General features: G+C 41.4%; 2 protein-coding genes across 3 annotated transcripts in view; one reads left to right on the forward strand and one right to left on the reverse strand.

Annotated features, from left to right (window-relative positions):
* The window catches only part of LOC106815876, a 23,866-nt gene extending 5,717 nt beyond the window's left edge, over positions 1 to 18,149 (forward strand). The window contains exon 4 of the mRNA XM_014820401.1: positions 17,489 to 18,149. Within this exon, the coding sequence (XP_014675887.1) occupies positions 17,489 to 17,497 (9 nt within the window). The 3' untranslated portion in view covers positions 17,498 to 18,149. The remainder of the gene's footprint in view (positions 1 to 17,488) is intronic.
* LOC106815875 lies at positions 1,425 to 18,943 on the reverse strand. 2 transcript variants are annotated; one of them, XM_014820400.1, is made up of 3 exons: positions 18,933 to 18,943; positions 1,844 to 2,691; positions 1,425 to 1,719 (listed from the first exon to the last, which is right to left on the reverse strand). In XM_014820400.1, exons 2-3 carry the CDS (start codon positions 2,368 to 2,370, stop codon positions 1,569 to 1,571), a joined length of 678 nt encoding a protein of 225 aa, XP_014675886.1. In that variant the 5' UTR covers positions 2,371 to 2,691; positions 18,933 to 18,943; the 3' UTR covers positions 1,425 to 1,568. The 2 variants fall into 2 exon arrangements, with proteins under 2 accessions (XP_014675886.1, XP_014675885.1); XM_014820399.1 differs by lacking the exon at positions 18,933 to 18,943 and adding an exon at positions 3,031 to 3,324.
* Positions 18,944 to 20,182: the final 1,239 nt, after the last annotated feature.

A 20,182-nucleotide genomic window follows, 5' to 3' on the forward strand; every position in this document is an offset into this window, starting at 1 on the left:
AAGCTTTCCATTAAGCAGCGTCAACAGCTACCTCCGATCGTATGACTAAGGTTTAACCTCAAAGGCAAAGAATCTGTGTCTTGAACGCTTTCTTAAATATATCCGTGTTTGTGTGGTTGGAGATGATATCTATATACATAGCCAATGTTGTGCAGAAATGAAAAAGTCAGTATCGTATCTTGTGGACATCAAATTGTTAAAAAGAGTGATTCTTGAATGCCAATGTGACTGTGCTGCTGGAATGGGCCCTGGTTCTCACTGTAAGCATGTTGTTGCTGTGTTGTATGCCTTCCACTTGTTCACTCAAAATGGAGAAGTGTATGCTGCAACTACATGTACACAGAGACGTCAGACCTTCCATCACAGCAAAGCCTACCGAGGAACACCAATAAAATCAACAGACCTGCAGCTTGTGAAAGGTCAAAATCATAGAATAAGTTTTGACCCAAGACCACCCAAGTACACTAACGCTGGAAACTTTAGCTATAAAGACTATTTTCAAAATACCTGCTTGAATGCAACAGGTGTCTCAACTACGCCAATTTTCCAGCTGTTTAAGCCTGCTAATCCATATGCAGTGGCACATGACCACGACTATTGTTTTGATACAATGCAAAACGACTTCTTGTCATCTATTTCACTCACCAACATTACCCAGGAAAAGAGGACAGAAATAGAGCATACAACTCGAGGACAGACTGGAAATGCTGCATGGTTTGAGGAGCGTTGCAAGCGGCTTACTTCATCCAACTTTGGCCGCATATGTAAGGCCACAGATAAAACTGTCTTTAGAAAATTGGTGAGATCATTTACAACTGTGACCAAAATCAAATGCGCCCCAATACGACATGGACAGCGATGTGAAAAAATCGCCTTGGCCAAATATGAAGAAACAAATAATGTGAACACGAGAAGCTCAGGACTTGTGGTTAGCCTTACTCACCCTTACTTGGCTGCATCTCCTGATGCTGTTGTTGATGACAATCTGTTGGTTCTAGATAAAATGCCCATATGTAGCACGTGAACGGTCCATTACCCCAGTTAATGTCCCATATCTCGTTCATGACAGCTATAGTGATGAACTGAAACTTCTTAAACAACATAACTACTACTACCAAGTTCAGGGCCAGTTGTTTTGCACTGGAGCTACTATGTGCGACTTTACAGTGTTTACGTTTAAGGATATGAAAGTTATCCGGATCATGAGAGATGATGAGTTTATTAAAATGCTTAGAAAACTTTTTCCAGTCACATTTTCGCACTGCTGTTATCGAAAGATTTTTCTACAAAGACTACAGTCTCTACTCATGGTCATGAATGCAGTAATTACTGAATAGAAATGTAAATATCTCCAGTAAATCTAGCTTTTTATCACTTGGGTCACATTGTCAATCATACTTCAAATAAAAAATTAGAAGATGATATTATATAAATGACAACATACATTTTTTTGCTGAATAAAATATACAAATTTGATGATTTTTAAAATATGCATTCTCTTATCACTACACAGTTCTATATAGGGCTTGCTAGCAATCATCCATTGACAGGTCCTTTTACATCTTGTACTATGCCATTTTAGATACAATGGAACTCCTGAAATTACATAGCATGTAACAAATAAAGATGATTTCACTACTCAAGTTTGTTTCAGGACCGGTCATGGGTTGAGTTAAAATTTTGTATGTTTTTCCTAATCCTATAATTCTCTCGATGTGTACCCTCTTGCTAGCTATTTTACGGTCTTTTATTACACACTCTCCAGACATACGGTTTTTTTTTAAAGAAAGTGGGAATGTTGACAGTAATATTGAATGGGGCAAATAAGTCCTGTACGTTAAAACCCTTGTCAGCCATTATGGAATCGCCTGGGTCACAAGATATTTGTATGTGGCTTCTTTCGATGATTTGCCGGTCACTGACAGAGCCACCATACCTAGGGGAGATGTAGGATACTAGTGCACCAGGCGTGCATCCAACCAAGTTCTTGACAGTATTCCTGTTTTTGTAAGTTGAGAATGTGCTCTGCTGAGCACGGGGTGCACTAGGTTTCTTAACAGGACATTCAACACCGTCAATGAATATACGAGTAGTAGGGAACTTTTGTTTGAAATCAGATGGTGCAAAATACTTCACTAAGTCTCTGGATGGAAACAAATCTATTTCACGCCACTGAACATTCATAAAGTTCACCCAAGTTACAAAAATATTTGTGACAGTAGATTCTGAGACACAAAACATTCTACTCAGTTCAAATTTGATCTTATGTTGTCTCAGTTTAATCAGTGTAAGAAAAAACTGATCCGGGACACTTAAACACTGCACTTTTTTATTATAATAATACAGTGTAGAAGTGAACATCTGCATCATCAGCTATGAAGTGTTCAATAGAGAATGGGTTAGATGCAGTCTGGGTTGACACCGAGTTTGTACCTTCCATCTCCAAAACTACTGTACTGCTGTCTGCACTTTCACTGGAGTCCTGGTCTATAGTGACTTCTCTGCCGATTTCAATGTTGTCTCCAGAAATCATATCAGACTGCAGGTTTTGACCAAACAATAGTTGCTTGGTACACAATCTTTTCGCAGCCCGTTCTCTCCTTTCAAGAACAGTAGGGGATGGAGTGGATAACCAGGGAAACACTGATGGCACAGCACCCTTTTTTAACCGCTTTATTAATGGAGAAGACCCTGAAATCAGTGAAAAAAAAGATAATCATTTAACTAAAAATCAACAAATTTAAGGCATCTGCATTTAAAAAATTAGTTGTTTAAGTAGCTCATAAACACGAATGTGCTGGCCATAATAATATTAATTAAAAGTGTCCCTCCTTGAAATTTTAATAAGCCAACTAGAATAAACAATTCTGAATCGAACTTTAACACGTTTGGGAATTACAGGGTTTCACCTGATTTTCATCGCCATTTATCAACAAATTTAGCAACAGTACATACACTTCACTTAAATGTACACAGTGACTCCCAGAGAAATCATGGATCCACAATTTAGTTACGGCAGAGAATATTTACATTCGTAAGTTCTTGAAATGTAGTCGTCGACCACAAAGTGCGCTCTGCATACAACACTCGATTTTCCCGGGATCCATTTATCTCGACGTATAGCTATTATCCACTTCTTCCGGAGATCTTTGTCAGAAGGAAATGAATGCCCACCCCTTTTGTTGCATTGGGGCACACAACAAAGAGTTTCAGGCATGATTTGCTCTCAAATTTCAATAGAATGTTGACAGCATTTATCAACAGGTTGGCGTGTATTGTATAATGTATTGTTAGAATACCCGAGGCAAGACCGGCTTACGTGGTGCTGCCACCTATTGCATAAATTCTCGGTAACAGCCCTCATTCTGACAACATATCACCATCCGTGCGAGAAGCCCTTGTGTTCCCCCGTGCTCACGAATCAAGGCCAAAGCGAGTTACAGTGCTGAACACCCTGCCTGATAACTTGACGTCTGCTGAGAGCATTAGGACAATAGTGCCGAGGCAGTTAGATAAGATTAGAGTTTTTGCTGACAAGGAGAAAAAGGCAAAGCTGCAATACATAAAGGCGAAGAAAGTCATTCAAAAAAAACAAAAGGCAAACACATCCGAAGAGAATGTTACATGCATAGGGTGTAAAATGGCGTGGATGGACGATACAGCCGGAAGCCAGTGGGTCCAGTGTGACGAGTGTAATGGGTGGATACACTCAGACTGTTCTACCGTTGACATTCCACCAGACGATGCACTCTTCTATTGCCCGGAGTGTCAGCCATAGTGTATGTGTCAAGGTGTGAGTAGGGATATGTGTATTTTAAATGTGTACCTAATGTCAACTGCATAATATGCAAATCAGTTTTGTGATGATTTTTTGTTCAATGTTCACTGTATTCATTTCATACTGATAGATCACCTTGCTTAATTTTATTTTAGATTAGTAAACATTAATATTACTTATGTCATCATAAATTTAGACAGGTATTTGACACCAAGTGAAATTATATGCTTGTTTTTCTTCCAATTTCAGACCACTCATTCAGAGACAATTCCAGAGGCTGCCTCTTCTAGTGATCCGTTCGTGCCACTGCCTTCCACCTCTGAGTCTGGATTAGCTTCACCTGTAATAAATGTCAGACTAGAAAATGCGGTTATAAAGGGCTATCATCACTACTATATACGGCCCCCGATGACTGATCCAAAGACTCTATTGTCAGTCGATAGGGAATACACAAACATACATGATCTAGATTCATGCCTTGTGTGGATTCCACCTTTGACTGAATTTAGCATCCAAATGCATGACATGGTAACAGATGTGAAGAGGGAAATGACGGTTCGGGATGTTGCAGGACTTCCATTAGGACACGTCCCTAGGGGTATATGTAGCGGTTAGTATATATTGTTATGTAGAGTTGTTCCGTTTATAGTTTTATTTGACGATAGATGGCGCTGGCGTGCGTGTTGTGAGGGGAGAAGTGACGCGGGAGAGAGAAAGTCGTTTTTGCAAATCAATGTGTGTTTGTGAAAGAACATATAAGTTTTAACTGCTCGAGGAGTGTTGCTGTTATTTGAAATACTTGCGTGAGCGTTCGACAACCACAAGACAGGGGCCTGAACCCCGAGGTACTGGTATTTATACTGATAATAGTGATAATACACACTTAAAGTACCGGTAACATTTGGCGCCCAACGTGGGGCCCCTGAATAGAGTAACAGCATGTCGAACGCGGAACAGGAACAGCAAGTCCCGCGCCCTCCTCTGTACAACCTACCATGGACCTGCAACGTGTGGTGGAGACTCAGCTGGAACATATCAAAATGCTAACGCAGCTGATGGAGAGACAGCTGCAGGTGCAGCCCGCGGTCCCGGAGTCGGTCACCCTCAAGAAGGACTTTGTCATTGTGGGTAAAATTGGTGAGCTGGGTGACCCTAGCACCCTCTCATATGCGTCAGTACAGCATCAGCTCGACAGGGCCCGAGAGAGAGGGGTAACGGAGAGGGAATTAGTCCAAGGCGTTGTAAGGGCAATAGCGCCGAAGTTACAAGTCAAGGCCTATTTGGAGGGGCGAGGAGACATCGGCCTAATGGAGGTAATGGCCATTTTAGCCAGCCATTACCAAGTAGAGGACGGCCGGGAGCTCTACCAGATCTCTCCATATTGAACACATAGAAGTAATTCTGCTCTTACATTGCAGTATTGATAAAAACAAGTGCAGATAAATCTTCTAGAGAGATCATAATTGCCATGAATATAATATGAAATACTTGTTGTTATAGGAATATGTGAAGTCGTATGACTTGACGATGTAACACAACCATCTAAATACAAACACATTGTTATGCGAGAACTATTTATGCGTTTGCAGGTTCCATATACTGCCGGCAGTGCAATGCGTGTTTGTGTGCTGCATGTGACGACGATGCACACAATAAGCATCCATTGCACGACAGGAAAATGCAGGCTGAAGGGCAGTGGACTGAGTTGACAACATGCCAACATTACGATCCGGTTGGGAATCGTATCATTGCTATTCGTACGTGCTAGTTCTGCATTTTAGCTGGAGAATAAGAAATTATATGAGTTTATCAACCCAGTATTGGGTTGTAAATTGAATTTAATGTCATATTTTTTATGTAAATTAATTTAAAGATGTCTCGCCTTCCTGACTAGGTAGCTCATATCACATTGTCGCAAAAATTACTCAGTGATGATAATGTATTGGCGTTACATCCTAGAAATGATGTAGTCTTTAATTCCACAGAAAGAGTGCTGCCATTGCGCCTCCGTACAGATTCATTCTGTGGGGACTGCGGCAGTAGCAAGAAGGAGGTGACGGTGGGAGCTGGAGTGTCGGCTGTTACGCTAAATGGTTTAAATATGTCCAGTATAAAGCTAGCAATTGATTTGATAGCATTATAGCAATTTATATGCAAAAATGCAAGATTTATGATAATTTATATTGTTTATATAACAGTCATATGTATATGGTGCGTTTTTACTGTACATACAGGGAGATATGATCTGTATCTCACAAGATACACCTTTGGTGAGTGTGGCTGTAACACACACCAGCCATCATTGGAGTTACTGGTCAGTAACAGATGGTGGCCAGGTACTCCAGTCCGAGTGTCGGTAGTGTTCTCAGAGGAACTCTTCAGAGCGTGGAACTCCTTCCACAATATCTGCCCTGAGTTTCCTGAATCCAGGTTTCTGTCAGCAATCTCTCAGATGTCAAAGGAGTGTGGAACGGTTAGTTTCAATCATCCTAATTCATATTGTAAGAATATAATCTAAAATTTCATACTGAAACAGACACTTCATGTGAGATGAGCATTGTAAGTGTTTAAGTTATGGTGTATACATTTTTTGTAGAAGGCCTCCATCCCTACCCATGTATTTAGGCGGGCATTTCGAAAATGGAGAAACCTCCAGTTTGAGTTATCCCAGCTCACTACGCAGGATTTCTTGCAATACCCGGCATGTTCAGAAGGGCAGCATGCTGCACATGCCAATGGCAACATGAAACTTTACCGTTTCGCAAATGTTCCAAGGTGAGCCAATTGTGTTGCTTTTACATAATTTTCAAAGACATCAACAGAGAATTAAGTTAACCTACTGTTAACAAATTACTGTACTAACAGCTGGCACATAACTTTATTTAGGATTAAGATAATCATGCTGAAAAGCTTGTTCTTTTAGCCCATAAACTTTTGTAAATGAACTGAGTTAACCCGTTTGAAAAATGCATTTTATAAACAAAAATAAAATACTACCCATATTCTTTATTGCAGAGGTGTGGGAACTTCATACTTTGAGGGGAAGTTTGTGGCGGATAGTGACGTGGTGCAGGAATTTGTTGGTGCCTACACCAGCGTTCCGTCCAGTAAAGAAAAGGTATACTATACAACTTATGTTTTATAAGATATACTCTATTCTCCTACATATAACATTCGATGTATAACACAAATCGCTGTATAGTCAGTAGACCCTAATGGATTCAATGGCCATGTCTAACCTAGGCTGTATAGCATAGGATGCCATAGCCTGCACTACACACATTCCTGAAGATAAATGCTGTCAATCACAAATTCACAGTTACATAGTTCCACACTAAATTGTATAATCACTGGCATCAAAAATATATTCTGAGATATTGTTCTAACCAGGCTTTGTTTTGTTAGGCAATGACATCAGCCTGCGGTGATTGGACTGCTGCCAGAGTAAACATTGCATCTCGTAGACCACTGGACGAGACAGGATTAGAAGTTGTGGCCTGCCGGCATAACATTATGATGGGCAGTATAAGTATGACGAGGGGCGAGGTCTTTGCGTACCCCCTATTCCTACAGAAACTTGTTGCCAGTAAAAATGGCAGCAAGTTCTTCTGCACAGATGTGATGTGCCGCTATTGGCCGTGGCTCCAGAGAAAGGCAACCTCCTCTGAGGAAGTGCGTGATTTGGTCACGCATATGAAACCCTTCCTGAGTGTTATGCATGCCAATGCGCATGCATGGCATTGTCAGGTATGTCATGAACTTATAATGGTAGTAAATATACAGCATATTTACATTAAAAGCTTTTTTATTAATTTCAGCCTATTGTCATCAATGATCATAATTATCAAGTATATCAATATTAAAATTTGATTGCTGTCAGTGAACAAGTGCATTTGTTTTCTTTTTGCAGACTGTTTATTTTTTAAATAAATATCATTTGTATTTTGATGCATTCTATTTTAACAACTAATTTCAGGTGTTATGGCGTGGGAAATGGCAGGAGGGTGCCGCTGCCACCACAGGAGAAGAAACGGAGCAATGCTTTTCCTATATGTCGCGCTTACGGAGAAACTCGCCGACAGAAACTCGGTTGGGACGATTCCGTTCCGAAGAAAATACTGGAACGTTGGAACAAATGGCTGAACGACCTGGACAGAATAATCAACTTCAAAATGGACAGCCGCCGAGTTTTGGGCACATCAAACAAGCACAGCTACACCACTTCAGTGATGCGTCTGAAATGGGTTATGGTACAGCATCTTACCTCCGCCTTACCAACGAAAGGGACCAACAACACTGTGCCTTCCTGCTAGGAAAATCACGAGTCTCCCCACTCAAAAGGCAGACGATTCCTCGTCTAGAGTTGACAGCAGCAACGGTCACAGTTAAGATAAACAGGATCATCGTTAGAGAGTTGGAAATCCCAATCGATAGCACAATCTTTTGGACAGATAGCACGACTGTTTTGGGGTACATAGCAAATCAGACCAGCAAATTCTGCACCTTTGTAGCGAATAGAGTCGCCATCATACACGATGGATCAGACGTAGCACAATGGAGATACGTCAACACAGAGTCAAACCCTGCAGACGATGCATCCAAGGGTCTTGGTGTGAGAGCGTTCACTGTAGGAAACAGATGCAGTGCGGGACCAGACTTCCTATAGAAGAAGGAAGACAGTTGGCCGATACAACTTAAGCTGGCTCCAACGTCGTTAGTTAATGACCCAGAAGTAAAAGCGGCCAAAGCAAAGGTGGTCAGTGCTACCATAGGAAGCACACAGCCGTCTTTCCTTGACTCAATCATTGAAAACTACTCAGATCTGCATAAGATCACATCAGTCTCTGCCAGAGTCGTGAACTGGGGGTGCAGCAGCGTACCAAAAGGAACTCATTGGGCAGGATCAACTAGACGTTGACAAGGAAATGAAGAGATGGCGAGAGAAAAACTTCTGCAGAGACACTGGGTGCATTCCTCTGACAACAGAACAACGCCGTAAGGGCGAGGAAGCCTTAATCCGGCATGAACAAAGGAAGCACTATCCCATAGAGCTAAACGGTCCGGACGGCAAGGGAGGCCATAAAAAGAAGAATACTATCCGACAACTGGACCCGTTCGTAGAAGATGGTATCTTGCGTGTCGGGGGCCGTTTGAGAAGATCAAGTCTAAGCGAGGCAGCTAAGCACCAGTACATTATACCCAGAGTCTACGCTTGCAGCTCGCTTGCTGGAGAATGCGCACACGCCGGTAGGTCACTTGGAGAGAAATAGTGTCCTGGCGAGCCTACGTCAGAGATACTGGATACCTGGGGCCCCAAGCGCCGTCAGAAAATTGGCCAAGAGATGTGTCATCTGCCGTTCATACTCAGCGAAGGTATGTCAACAAAAAATGGCAGACCTGCCGAAGGACCGTCTTAGAGCCAACGAGCCGCTCTTCTCCAGAACCGGAATAGACTATTTCGGTCCCTTCGAAATTAAGCGTGGACGTAGCATGGTCAAGCGCTGGGAAGTGATCTTCACTTGTCTAGCCATTCGTGTCATCCACCTCGAGATCGCCCACAGCCTAGACACGGACTCTTGTATTAACGAAATACGAAGGTTCTTTGACCAACTTTGCCAGAGCCAAGAGGGAGCTGCGGAAAGCATAGGAGGAACTCGACCAGGAGAAGATTTCGGCTTTCCTCGCTCATAGACAGATAAATCTGCAGTGGAAATTCAATCTGCCTGTATGTATATAGCCTCGTTGCGCCATCTATCGCACGCCATATGTACTACACTAATGTACACTGATGTACAGTGATGTCAACAAAAAAGTGAAACCGTTTTTTTACAGAAAACAAAGCACGACGAGTAGCCAAATATTTTGTACGAGCCCTTCGAGGAAATGTCTAGCTACCTGGGTAGTGTAACCCGCCGTGCAATGGGCAGAATTGCTCAATGGACCGATTGCAGCGTTTCTGCGTATAAAGTGGACCTATTCAATTGCGTAGAATCGGTGCAGCGTAGTTGTGTTAGTGTGACGCTACGCGGCGTTTTTCGCGCTTTGCACGGATATCCGGGCTGCCAATTGTCCAGATGAGACGGGATACCAGAGAAGTGTTGCCGAAAGGTGTTGATCCTAACTGCTGAGCGCAGATCTTGCGCGCAGTTCTGCGGCGAGGCGCACGCGACCGCGGGAACGTCCTACGACAGTTTGCAGCACTGGCAGCTATGGATTCGTGCGCCGAATGCATAGGCCGGCGCACGGATCTATAGCTGCAAGCGAACAGTCCGGAATTTTAGGGGGGACACCGAGGGCAGACATTTGGGACATGGGAGGAAGTTGCAACTTAGATAGGAGGTCGTACAGATGGTCCTTGGGGGGCATTTACCGAGGGATGGATTTGGGGGCACCCACTTTGGGGGGGGGGGAATTGCAATTGGGAATTTAATTCTTTAACTGTAAACTAGTAGTAGTACTACTACTACTAGCAGTAGTAGTAGTACTCTACTGTAGCACTACTACTAGTAGTAGGGCTCAAGGATGGAGAGCATGTCCAGTAATAAACACTACTAGTAGTAGTACTAGTACTACTACTGTACTGTAGTAGTAGTCACAGGCACTTCAAGCGTTTCAATATATATATATATATATATATATATATTTATTTATTTATGTGTGTGTAAGCGTGCAACAGTCGCGCCGCGAAGGCCGGCCGCAATGGCGCCGGCAGCGTATGGTTGGACGTAGGATTTGGATGGAATTTACAGGAAACTGTCGGCAATAATAGGAGAAAGAGAATATAGAAACATTAAGAATTTGGTATTTAGTTAGCATTATATTTTATTGAAACGCTTCAAGTTCCTGTGGTAGTACTAGTAGTAGTACTAGTGGTAGTACTAGTAGTGGTAGTAGTAGTACTGGGGGGAGGGGAGGGGTAGTAGCTAAGTATAGGTACTAGTAGTAGGTACTACTACTAGGTATAGTAGACTATTTCAATGAATATGAAGGAATGCAATAAAAAATGCATATGCCTCTAAAGGACAAACGGCAACTGAATTAGGTTATTTACGGCTAAAACTCACAAGGTGATGGTGGTGATGGTGTGTATATAGCGTAGTGGCGCGATCTATCGAACAGCATATGTTCTAGACTGACGTTGGTAAGGGCTAGTACGGGCCGTATACCTGTCATGTATAATCACGGGAAATTTGCCCAGCAACAGAGCTCGGCTCGCTGGTAGGCGCGCGTGACGAGACACGTGTCGGTGATTGGCAGTCGCAGTGGGCGTGTCTCGACGGAAAACGTTTAAACTCGGTTGTTGACAGCAAACCATGCGCGCCAAGTAGCGAAAAATTTTGTAGGAGCATTTCTAGCAAATGTCTAGGTACGTGACCGGTGACCGGTGGACTTCACCGTAAATATCCAGGTGAAGTGACCGGTGGCGCGACTGCGGCTGACGCGGCAGGTTTATGAACTACAGTCGTAATGGCAGCATCTAGCATATATATCGGATGTCTCAAAAGTAAACATTTGTTAAATATCACAAGACAGAAATAATAATATCAATTATCTGTGATATATAATTAATTGTATTCCGCATGACATTGCTTGTTTTATATTAGTTCCTGACATAGATATTATATCTATGTCTAAACAAAGTTAGTCATGCTTAGCAGCCTAATACACCGATTAACAGTTCTGCGCCAGTTGTTTCGCATCTCCGCGAGAGCCCGGATGTGCGAGTAAACTCCTCCATGTTGTTTATCTCGATGCATTGTCTGCGTTGCATACACAGGTCGCTCACGTTTGTGTCGAAGAACAGTGCTCCAACTATAATCCAAACTATTTAGACAAGAGAAGGGTCGACCACCCCATATTTTAATTATTTTACATGTACCGTTACTGGTTACTTATTACGTATTTGGATCATGTCACATGTGTTACCGGGTACCTTTCATTTATCCTTTTTTATGTGTTCTCATTTTTCACACTATGTGTGTGTGTGTGTGTGTGCGTGCGTACGTGCGTGCGTGCGTGTGTACAAACAGTGACTGAGTGAGTGTATGAAATTAATTTTATTAATTTTATTTATAGTTTTTACCGTTAAGTTTCTTAATAAACTTTACACGTATGGTAATCATTTTTTTTAATCCACAGAGCCTTTTGTGTCTAGGAAGAAAATATACCTGTAGACGAGAAAGCAGAGCAGGTCGAGCTACGGCTGCTAAATGAGTACAAGGGCAAGTTGCGGGTGGATGGCGAGATTCTCCCACATCTCTTTTCCTTATCGACCAGCTGGAAATTAAGGAGGGAATGCCCGCATGACACTGTGGCCATCAGTCTACATAACAGATATTACGACGTATCTGGGTTGTGCAACACCAAAGCATGTAATGCATCGACTCTTAAATGAGTACAAAAAAGGGAAGGCATATAGGTATTTTGACAGCGAGTGGGTTAAGGAAGTTTTTGTCCATGACATCAGACCAAACAGCGACAAGTGTTTTCTGAAAGCCAATGTGACTCCGTCGCAATCTCTCAATCAGAGTTGTTACAATGTCTGGATTGCAATACGTCAGGACAGTCAAAAAGGTCCCGGAGGGGAGATTCTGTCGGCATACTGTTTATGCACTGCTGGCATGCTTGGGACGTGGAACCATATAGCTGGTGTATTATTTCGCGTGGAACATGCAGTTAAGACGGGTGAGAGCAAGAGGGCATGCACAGGCAAATTGACCAAGTGGAATGTGCCAAAGGGAAAAGTGAACCTTAAACCAACAAAGGCCTGTGATTGCCTTTGGAAGAAAGGACATTATGGTAAAAAACCATGTGACGTAGAGAAAGAAAAGAAGAAAAAGAGGATGAAAAAAGCCTTCACCCCACTGACCAAGAAACAAGAAGAAGAGGTGAAAAATGGAGTCGAGATGCGGGAAAAACTGTACAACTTTCTTAAAGATGACATCAAAAATTCCTGTTTTTCACTACTACAGGAAAAGAGACGAATCATACCACCAAAGAAAGTCGTCCCAGAGTCAATGGTGGGGCTTGCCGACAGTGTGAGAAATATAACAGACAGGGAAGAAGCAGCAAAAAGGTTCTTGGAAAAAATTTCATAGTCAGCGGACCAATGTGAAATTTTAAGACAAGAGACAGTTGAACAGTCCAACTCGCTATCTTGGAGGAGTCAGAGACACGGTCGGGTGACTGCCTCTATGTTTAAAAGTGTTAGTTCCAGAGTAGACACCATGAGGAAAAAGGATGATGTGGACCCCTCTGCACTTGTCAGCGCCTTAATGGGAAAAAAGCCGGACATTAAAACAATAGCCATGAAACATGGAATTTCATTGGAACCGCATGCCAAGAAAGAGTACACTATTCTAATGAAAAATGACCATAATAAGTTCAAAGCCAGTGACTCGGGACTGTCAGTGTTTCATGAAAAGCCTTGGCTTGCTGCAAGTGCTGACCTCGAAGTAGTGTGTCTGTTGTGGGAAAGGACTGTGTGAAATAAAGTGTCCAAAAAGTGTCAAGGATACTGTGCCATCAGAGGAGAATGTAAAATATCTGAAACTTGACAAGCACGGGAAATTTACACTAGATAACAATCAACCGCATTATTTTCAAATCCAGGGGCAATTGCACATGCTAAACAGATCAGATTGTGATCTTTTCGTTTATACATACCATGGCCACCAGCGTGTGAGAATTTTTGATGACAACCAATTTTGGTGTAGTTTGGAAGAGAAGCTGACCTGGCTCTGGCGGAATCATGTGTTGCCGGAGCTACTGACTGTGGAAAAGGAAGATTCTGGCAACCAGGAGAACCCATGTGACACAAGCAGAGCTGTTACAGAGCCTACACAAGAGAAGACAAATACCAGCACACGCGCACGTGTACATGTACGTTCTGCTCTAGAACAACTTCCCTGCAGTCCGAATGCAGCAAAGTCTGACAAGCAGCCAAAGAAACGCCGTAGAATCACAGCGAGAGTGCCCGTTTACCTCTGTGGTACATGCTAATAATTAATTGTTGTTATTAAAATGTTGTAAATAAATCATGTAAATATTTGCGTTAATTGGAAAAAAACGTTAAACGAATAAAGATGGGAAAATACAGAAAACAGAAAAATAATTAGAAAACGAATGGGATTCGATCAACCGACCTTTCATACTTGACGCTCGCGCTGTACTCGCTACCCTATTGAGTCATATCTGAACTAAGAATTTTGAATGTGCTATGTATATGACAAGACTGTGACGTCATTGAGCGACGAAACAAGCCCAACCAATAGCAGCGCTCACTACAGCCCTATGTTCTTGATTGACCTAGGAAAAAAAATCACGCGGACGGCAACTCCTTCCGACCTTTGACCTTAGCGCATGTGCAGTGTTAAACTGTCCACCAGTGTATATAGTAATAATAATATTCTCTTTGCAGGAGCTTGACAACATTAGCATCGGAGCAGAACCTTTGGATAGTTTGCGACCATGTATACTAGTAACTTCAGAGGTAAAGTGATAGATTCAGCTGATTTGCGTGACCTACGTGCATTTCTTCGTGGTGCTGGCCATTGTATTACTATTAGAATTCAGCAGTAATGTGACGAAATGAAATATATTGAGTACACATGGTACATGTGCAATTCCATTGCTGATTAACCAATAATTCATAACTATACCATGGTAATTTAGAAATTGTGTGTCTAAGAGGTTGTGTGTCATATTTAGTTTAGAATGTGCCATAATATTCTGTGCATGATTTGCATAATTTTATAGTAATTCCATTGTGACTAAATTGTTTTTATGAGAGACCAGTTACCTTACTTTTTGCTGGTGATAATTGTTTGGCTCTGTTTTGTCTGTGAATTAAAATTCATTAATAAATAATAAAACATTCAAATCAATGTATATATAATAAATCATTTTTGTTGCGTTCATTCTTCTAACTATTTCAACTATATATTATAAATAATACAGCCTTACACAATCGAATAATTTTACCAATAAGCCGAAATTACCTATGTTCGAAAATAAGCCGAAAATGTATAAGCCGAAATTACTAAGCCGAAAATGTATGGATAAAAATTACCTATATGTTCTTTCCAGCCAATCACTGTAACTGTTGAGCTTGTCAAGAGTGTCTTGCACAAAATGACACTCGATGATAATTACGATGAAGCATTTACCAAGCAAGTTCAGCAGTGTAATAGTAAGTGATTTTAGCTCACCTTGACATCGTCAAGATGAGCTATTGCCATGGGCCGTCGTCCGTCGTACGTCCGTCTGTCCGTCCGTCTGTCCGTCCGTCCGTCAGCATTTGGCTACGATGACGCAGGAACCGTTTGACCCACATGTTTGAAATTGGGTATAGTTGTTACTTGTGGAGACGAGAATTGTTACTGCGGCATAGCGGAGAGGATGCAACGCAGTACAGGGGTGGCAACAGCTGCTGATGACTCATAGTCACCTGTCCGAACATGTTTTACCCGGCCAGCGGAATTATAGGGAATCAATACGGCAGGCGAGCTGCTCATTGGGTATAACGAGCAGTGCCGTATGGCATAAGGGGATAGATATATAAGGAAGAGGAAAGAAGGTTCGAGGGGAGTCGGGTGAGGCACTGGCTACCCGACCCACGCATGTAAGCTGCAGCACATATGTATTCCAATAAAGACGTCTAAATCTTATATAACATACACAACCTCTTCGACCATCATTGTCTACGATCACCGACCGACGAGTTAGAGTAACATACAGAATACCAGGGCTACATACTGCTATGCTCCCATATTGAGTCAGTTCAGGTTCAACGGATTTTGCTCATTTTTGGTATGTGAATGAATAAGGGCCAGGGGTTTTGATATTTAAAAAATCAAAAAAATGCAAATTAGGTAGGTTTTGGCAATTATATAGCATATTATGTTATAGACACGCAGATAACAGTCAGTGGTGTCACACTCACATTTCATTGACAATATCTTTAATGCAAAATTGGTGTTTCCACTCCACCCTGCCGATAAAACGTCTACATTAGAGTAAAGTTTTACAAAACATGTCGGAATGCAGCATAACCTAGTTAGTTCGAACGCCATCGCTAAGAAACATCAAAACGGGTATAGCGTCACAAATTGTGATTCATTTTGGTTTAAAAAGTATTATTGCGATATACAGATGTCAACCGTGTGCTACCGCCTAGAAAAACTCATACAAAGTAAACACTTCCATGCAACCAATTAACCTTTGACAAAAGTTGTGTTATGGGCAGGGAAACACCATTATCACGTGGTATATAGCAGCTACGTGGAATAAGCGTATCCTCTCAATCTTACACATTACACATCGGGAGCTCCGCTTTTAGGCAGTGCCTAAATCTGAATATTATAAAAAACGTTAAATGGTGATCATTTAGGTGTAACGCTATCACTCGCCCACATCTCAGACTTTCACATCTCAAACATTTATTTTCACATAAAAAATTACACATATAATTATCAAGAGTATATAATGGGAGTTCTCCCATATATACTCTTCAGTTCTATAATGTACGTCGACGGTTGCTCAATTAAAACTGACTTCTTCTCACTCACTCATTTGTGTCCTTTTTTGTGGTGAGCTACACTTTCATTAACAATTCATTTTATCCATGCAGCAGCGCTGATAATTAGCAATATGATCTCAAATTAAAAATTAAGCCGGGCTCAGGTCGCCCTACGACCTGACTAATTTATTGCCGATTGGCGTCATAAACAACACTCATGACGATTTGAAGTGATTTTGGGCTGCACATCGCAGAACAATCATCACATGATCACATTGTCATTAAAAATGAACGGTTGCGGGTGCTGGCGCGGTTATGATAATCACGTGACTCGACGGGCAGGCTCACAGATTGCAAAGACATTCAACTTTCTGAGTGGCTGTCTCGTGAACACAAGGCTTCACCTGCAAAGTTTAAGGAGACATGTTTGGACAGCATTTCACGCAGCACTTAGTAAGAACGTTGGAATCATCACTAAATGCACCGGTGAGTTGTGCAGATAAAATGATTAAATCTTTCCTATTTATTTCAAGTATTAGAAAAGTCCAAATGCTGCAATAAATATTTTCAGCTTCGTTGCTACTAATGTTTCATAGATACATTCTACAACTAATTAGATATGTCAGATTCAGAGTGACCAAGTGTTTTAATCCTAGACAATTGAGAATATAAGGCAAGCAAATGTTTCTAATTTTTAAGGATCTAAAGCTATTGCAACATCAGTTGCTTTGGAGCTCATGGAAGAGCTGGTTCGTGTGAACTACAGCCCGAAGACGATTTGTCAATTGACACAATGTCACATAACAACAGTAGAAGATGACATCATTGACTATATTGCTGGGTATTTGTTGCCTCGCCTGAAGGCACATCACCTGAATGTTGTGTCACAGCTTGAGGACATTGAGGGTAGCAAACTAATCGCAACGTTAGACAGGGGTGGTTTGACAAAGCCAAAAGTAGAGATTGTGTTCATAATACGATAGCTTGAGATCGCATTCCGCAGCATTCCACCAGTAAACATTAAACACGAAACATTTCATGAACACTTGTCGGTTTTTGAACCATTATCGTCATTAATTTTGGATATGGAGGCTGCAGCGGTAGAACATTTCTATGCTGATCTGGTGAATCTCTTTTACCGCATTCGGGTGCATCACGCCAATTTTAAGCCTGGTTACAATGTTAACTTACTGTCATAAAATAAGTGATATTTCAGTATTTGGAAAACAAACAAATGCACACTGTCACCACCACAGGGACCTGAGGCGAAATAAAAAATTAAAATGTGTTATATAAAAAGAGAAGAAGGGATCTAACTTCTGCACGCTGGCGATCACAGTAACCTTTCATTTGAGCTCCAACCACAGACAGAAATTCACACTTATTCTATCAACTTTTGCACCAAGCTGTATCCACTTCGACCATGCACAACAATTAATCCACCCCTGTACCTCGATTCCACATTAGAGCCGTTAAACTTGATGGCAAACCACTGTTTTTGGCCAATGAGAAAAATTACTTGTAGACCGATGATAACCGAGTCGCGAACAAAAATGGCTAGATCTCAGCAATCAGACAACCGAACACAAAGACCTTGATACCATTTTAACCGTCCGAGATCAGGAAATATGAAAACCCACACGCGGTTCCTTCTCTTCTGGAATAGTCACAACTATTGTCCAATTTACCAGACTTTCGTAACTTCCAACGTAAACACAAACGCCATGATTAGTGAATTCAGAACTACCCCGCACTCAACACCGGCTCATCGCTGATTAGTCGCAGTAACTCTGCTGTAACTAAAAAATCAACGAAAAATCAAGGTAAATATCTTCAAGAAGTGGAAAATACAGGTGAGTTAAAAACTTTTTAGTAAGAAAAAATCAACACATTTAATAAGAACTTGTTTAAAACTATCTAATTATATTATAATGTACATGGCTTATAATTTATATTACCATACCATGCCCCCAGCAATGCAGCTTTTCATATGTCAATGACGTAAACAAACTGTCACGCGGGAAGTTCAAATAAATTTTTTTACCTGTGCAACGCTTGATAACCTCACAACCTCTTTCACGTTGATAATATGCATTTGATCAATTGGTAAGACTTAACGTAAAACCTATTTAGCTGTTGATTAAATAATTTCATCGGATCTCTATAATTAATTATAATCATAATTAATACTTGCTTTTCAGCTGTGTTATCGAAAATTCACTCGCAAACACCACTATCTGTATCACGTTATTCACTGTAGTCTGTATCACTGTATCCACTGTATCACCAAAATCGTATTTATATTCAGAGATGGAACATGAATATAATAATATAAAAACCTCGTACAATAGACCGATAAGTAATAATTTTGAAATATTATTCACAATTCTATACAGTACACAAGCATTCAAAATGACCATTATTTATTTTTGGCCACACAATGTCCAAGTTATGTTATACTTATTTAAAGTAAAGAAGGGATGTAAATATACAATTTTATATATCAAACTGTAAAAAATGAAACGTATATTTTTTGCTATTAACTAGTGCTGTACTTGCCATGTGCTTTCCTTGCTGAAAAATATCACCAACCCTACTACAATATAAACTAGGAAAAATATATAGATAGATAACATGTACATATGCAAATATACAGTACTCTTTCACAATGGCAGTTGACATTACAATTTCAAATATGGCCGAGTCATTGCCTGGATTTGGAGTGGCAGGTACCCCCTCCCAAAGTCCGGAAGCTGCCCAAACTATACATCGGGTTTTACTTTTCAGGTTAGAGAAGAATATGGAGGTGTATCCCAACAGTAAAGTTGGCACAGATGAGGTCCTGATGGCAGTTAATAAGGAACGCCTTGCTCATAACCTTGATAGCGTATCGAAGAACCTTCTTGGGAGAATCCTAAATAACTTGTTCCATGTGAACTCAACAACACTTATGGCAGATGGAGTACGTGTATCATATCACATAAACCTTAAATTCAGGCAGGATAGTAGTGATGAGTCACATTGTAATTTTTCAGATATCTCACTCATCGTGACAGGGTATGGATGGATAACTGGAAAAAATGACGCACAAGTGAGTTTTAATTCAGAGTGGATTAGTGGTTAATCATCACCAAGTAATGCTCAACATTTCTTTCTTAAATAAAAATTCATGGACATTACATGTAGGAGATGTAGAGATTGACCTTGAGAGTATTCTGATGTCTGCTAGATACGAATCAAGACGAGATGTCATGGGCATTGTAAATATGGTAAAGAAACTTAGACTGTGCAAGGGAAAGAAGAAAACAGATCGGGTTGTTGTTCGGACAAATATTGTAGAACACTGCTCAGAGGACAGCGTCACTTATCAATGTGTCCGTACAGAAGCATGGACAAGAGTTCTGCCATTTACTGTTGACTTGGATACATTCACCTGCTGCTCATGTCAAAGATTAAGGTAACGAAGCCATTAGTAGAAACATACTTTATCCAATTGGATGACCAAGACTCAAAGGACATGGCCTCCATTCTAGATGCTGTACTGCCAGATACCAGTGGTAAAGAGTTGAAGGCCTTAATCTTGGAGCAGCAGAGGATTTTGAAAGCCAAAGGACCAACGGGATACAGGTAAGACGGTTGTCAACAGGGCTCGAATTAACCGACGGCACCGACGGCAATTGCCGGCGGTGCCCCTATCAATCGCCGTACTGCCCCTGAAAATCCAACCCGACCGACGGCAGTCACCTGCCTTGCCCTTTTCTGTAATTGCCGTCGGTGCCTCTGGCTAGACTGGTTCGCGGTCACACTGTTTGTCGCAGAGCGTGTACATTGTCTAGCGGAGTGTGAGTCCGGATTCCAGGCTTCCCTTCGGCAAAGACAATAAC

Source organism: Priapulus caudatus, unplaced genomic scaffold, assembly GCF_000485595.1.
Source record: "Priapulus caudatus unplaced genomic scaffold, Priapulus_caudatus-5.0.1 Scaffold1223, whole genome shotgun sequence".
NCBI lineage: Eukaryota > Metazoa > Priapulida > Priapulimorpha > Priapulimorphida > Priapulidae > Priapulus > Priapulus caudatus.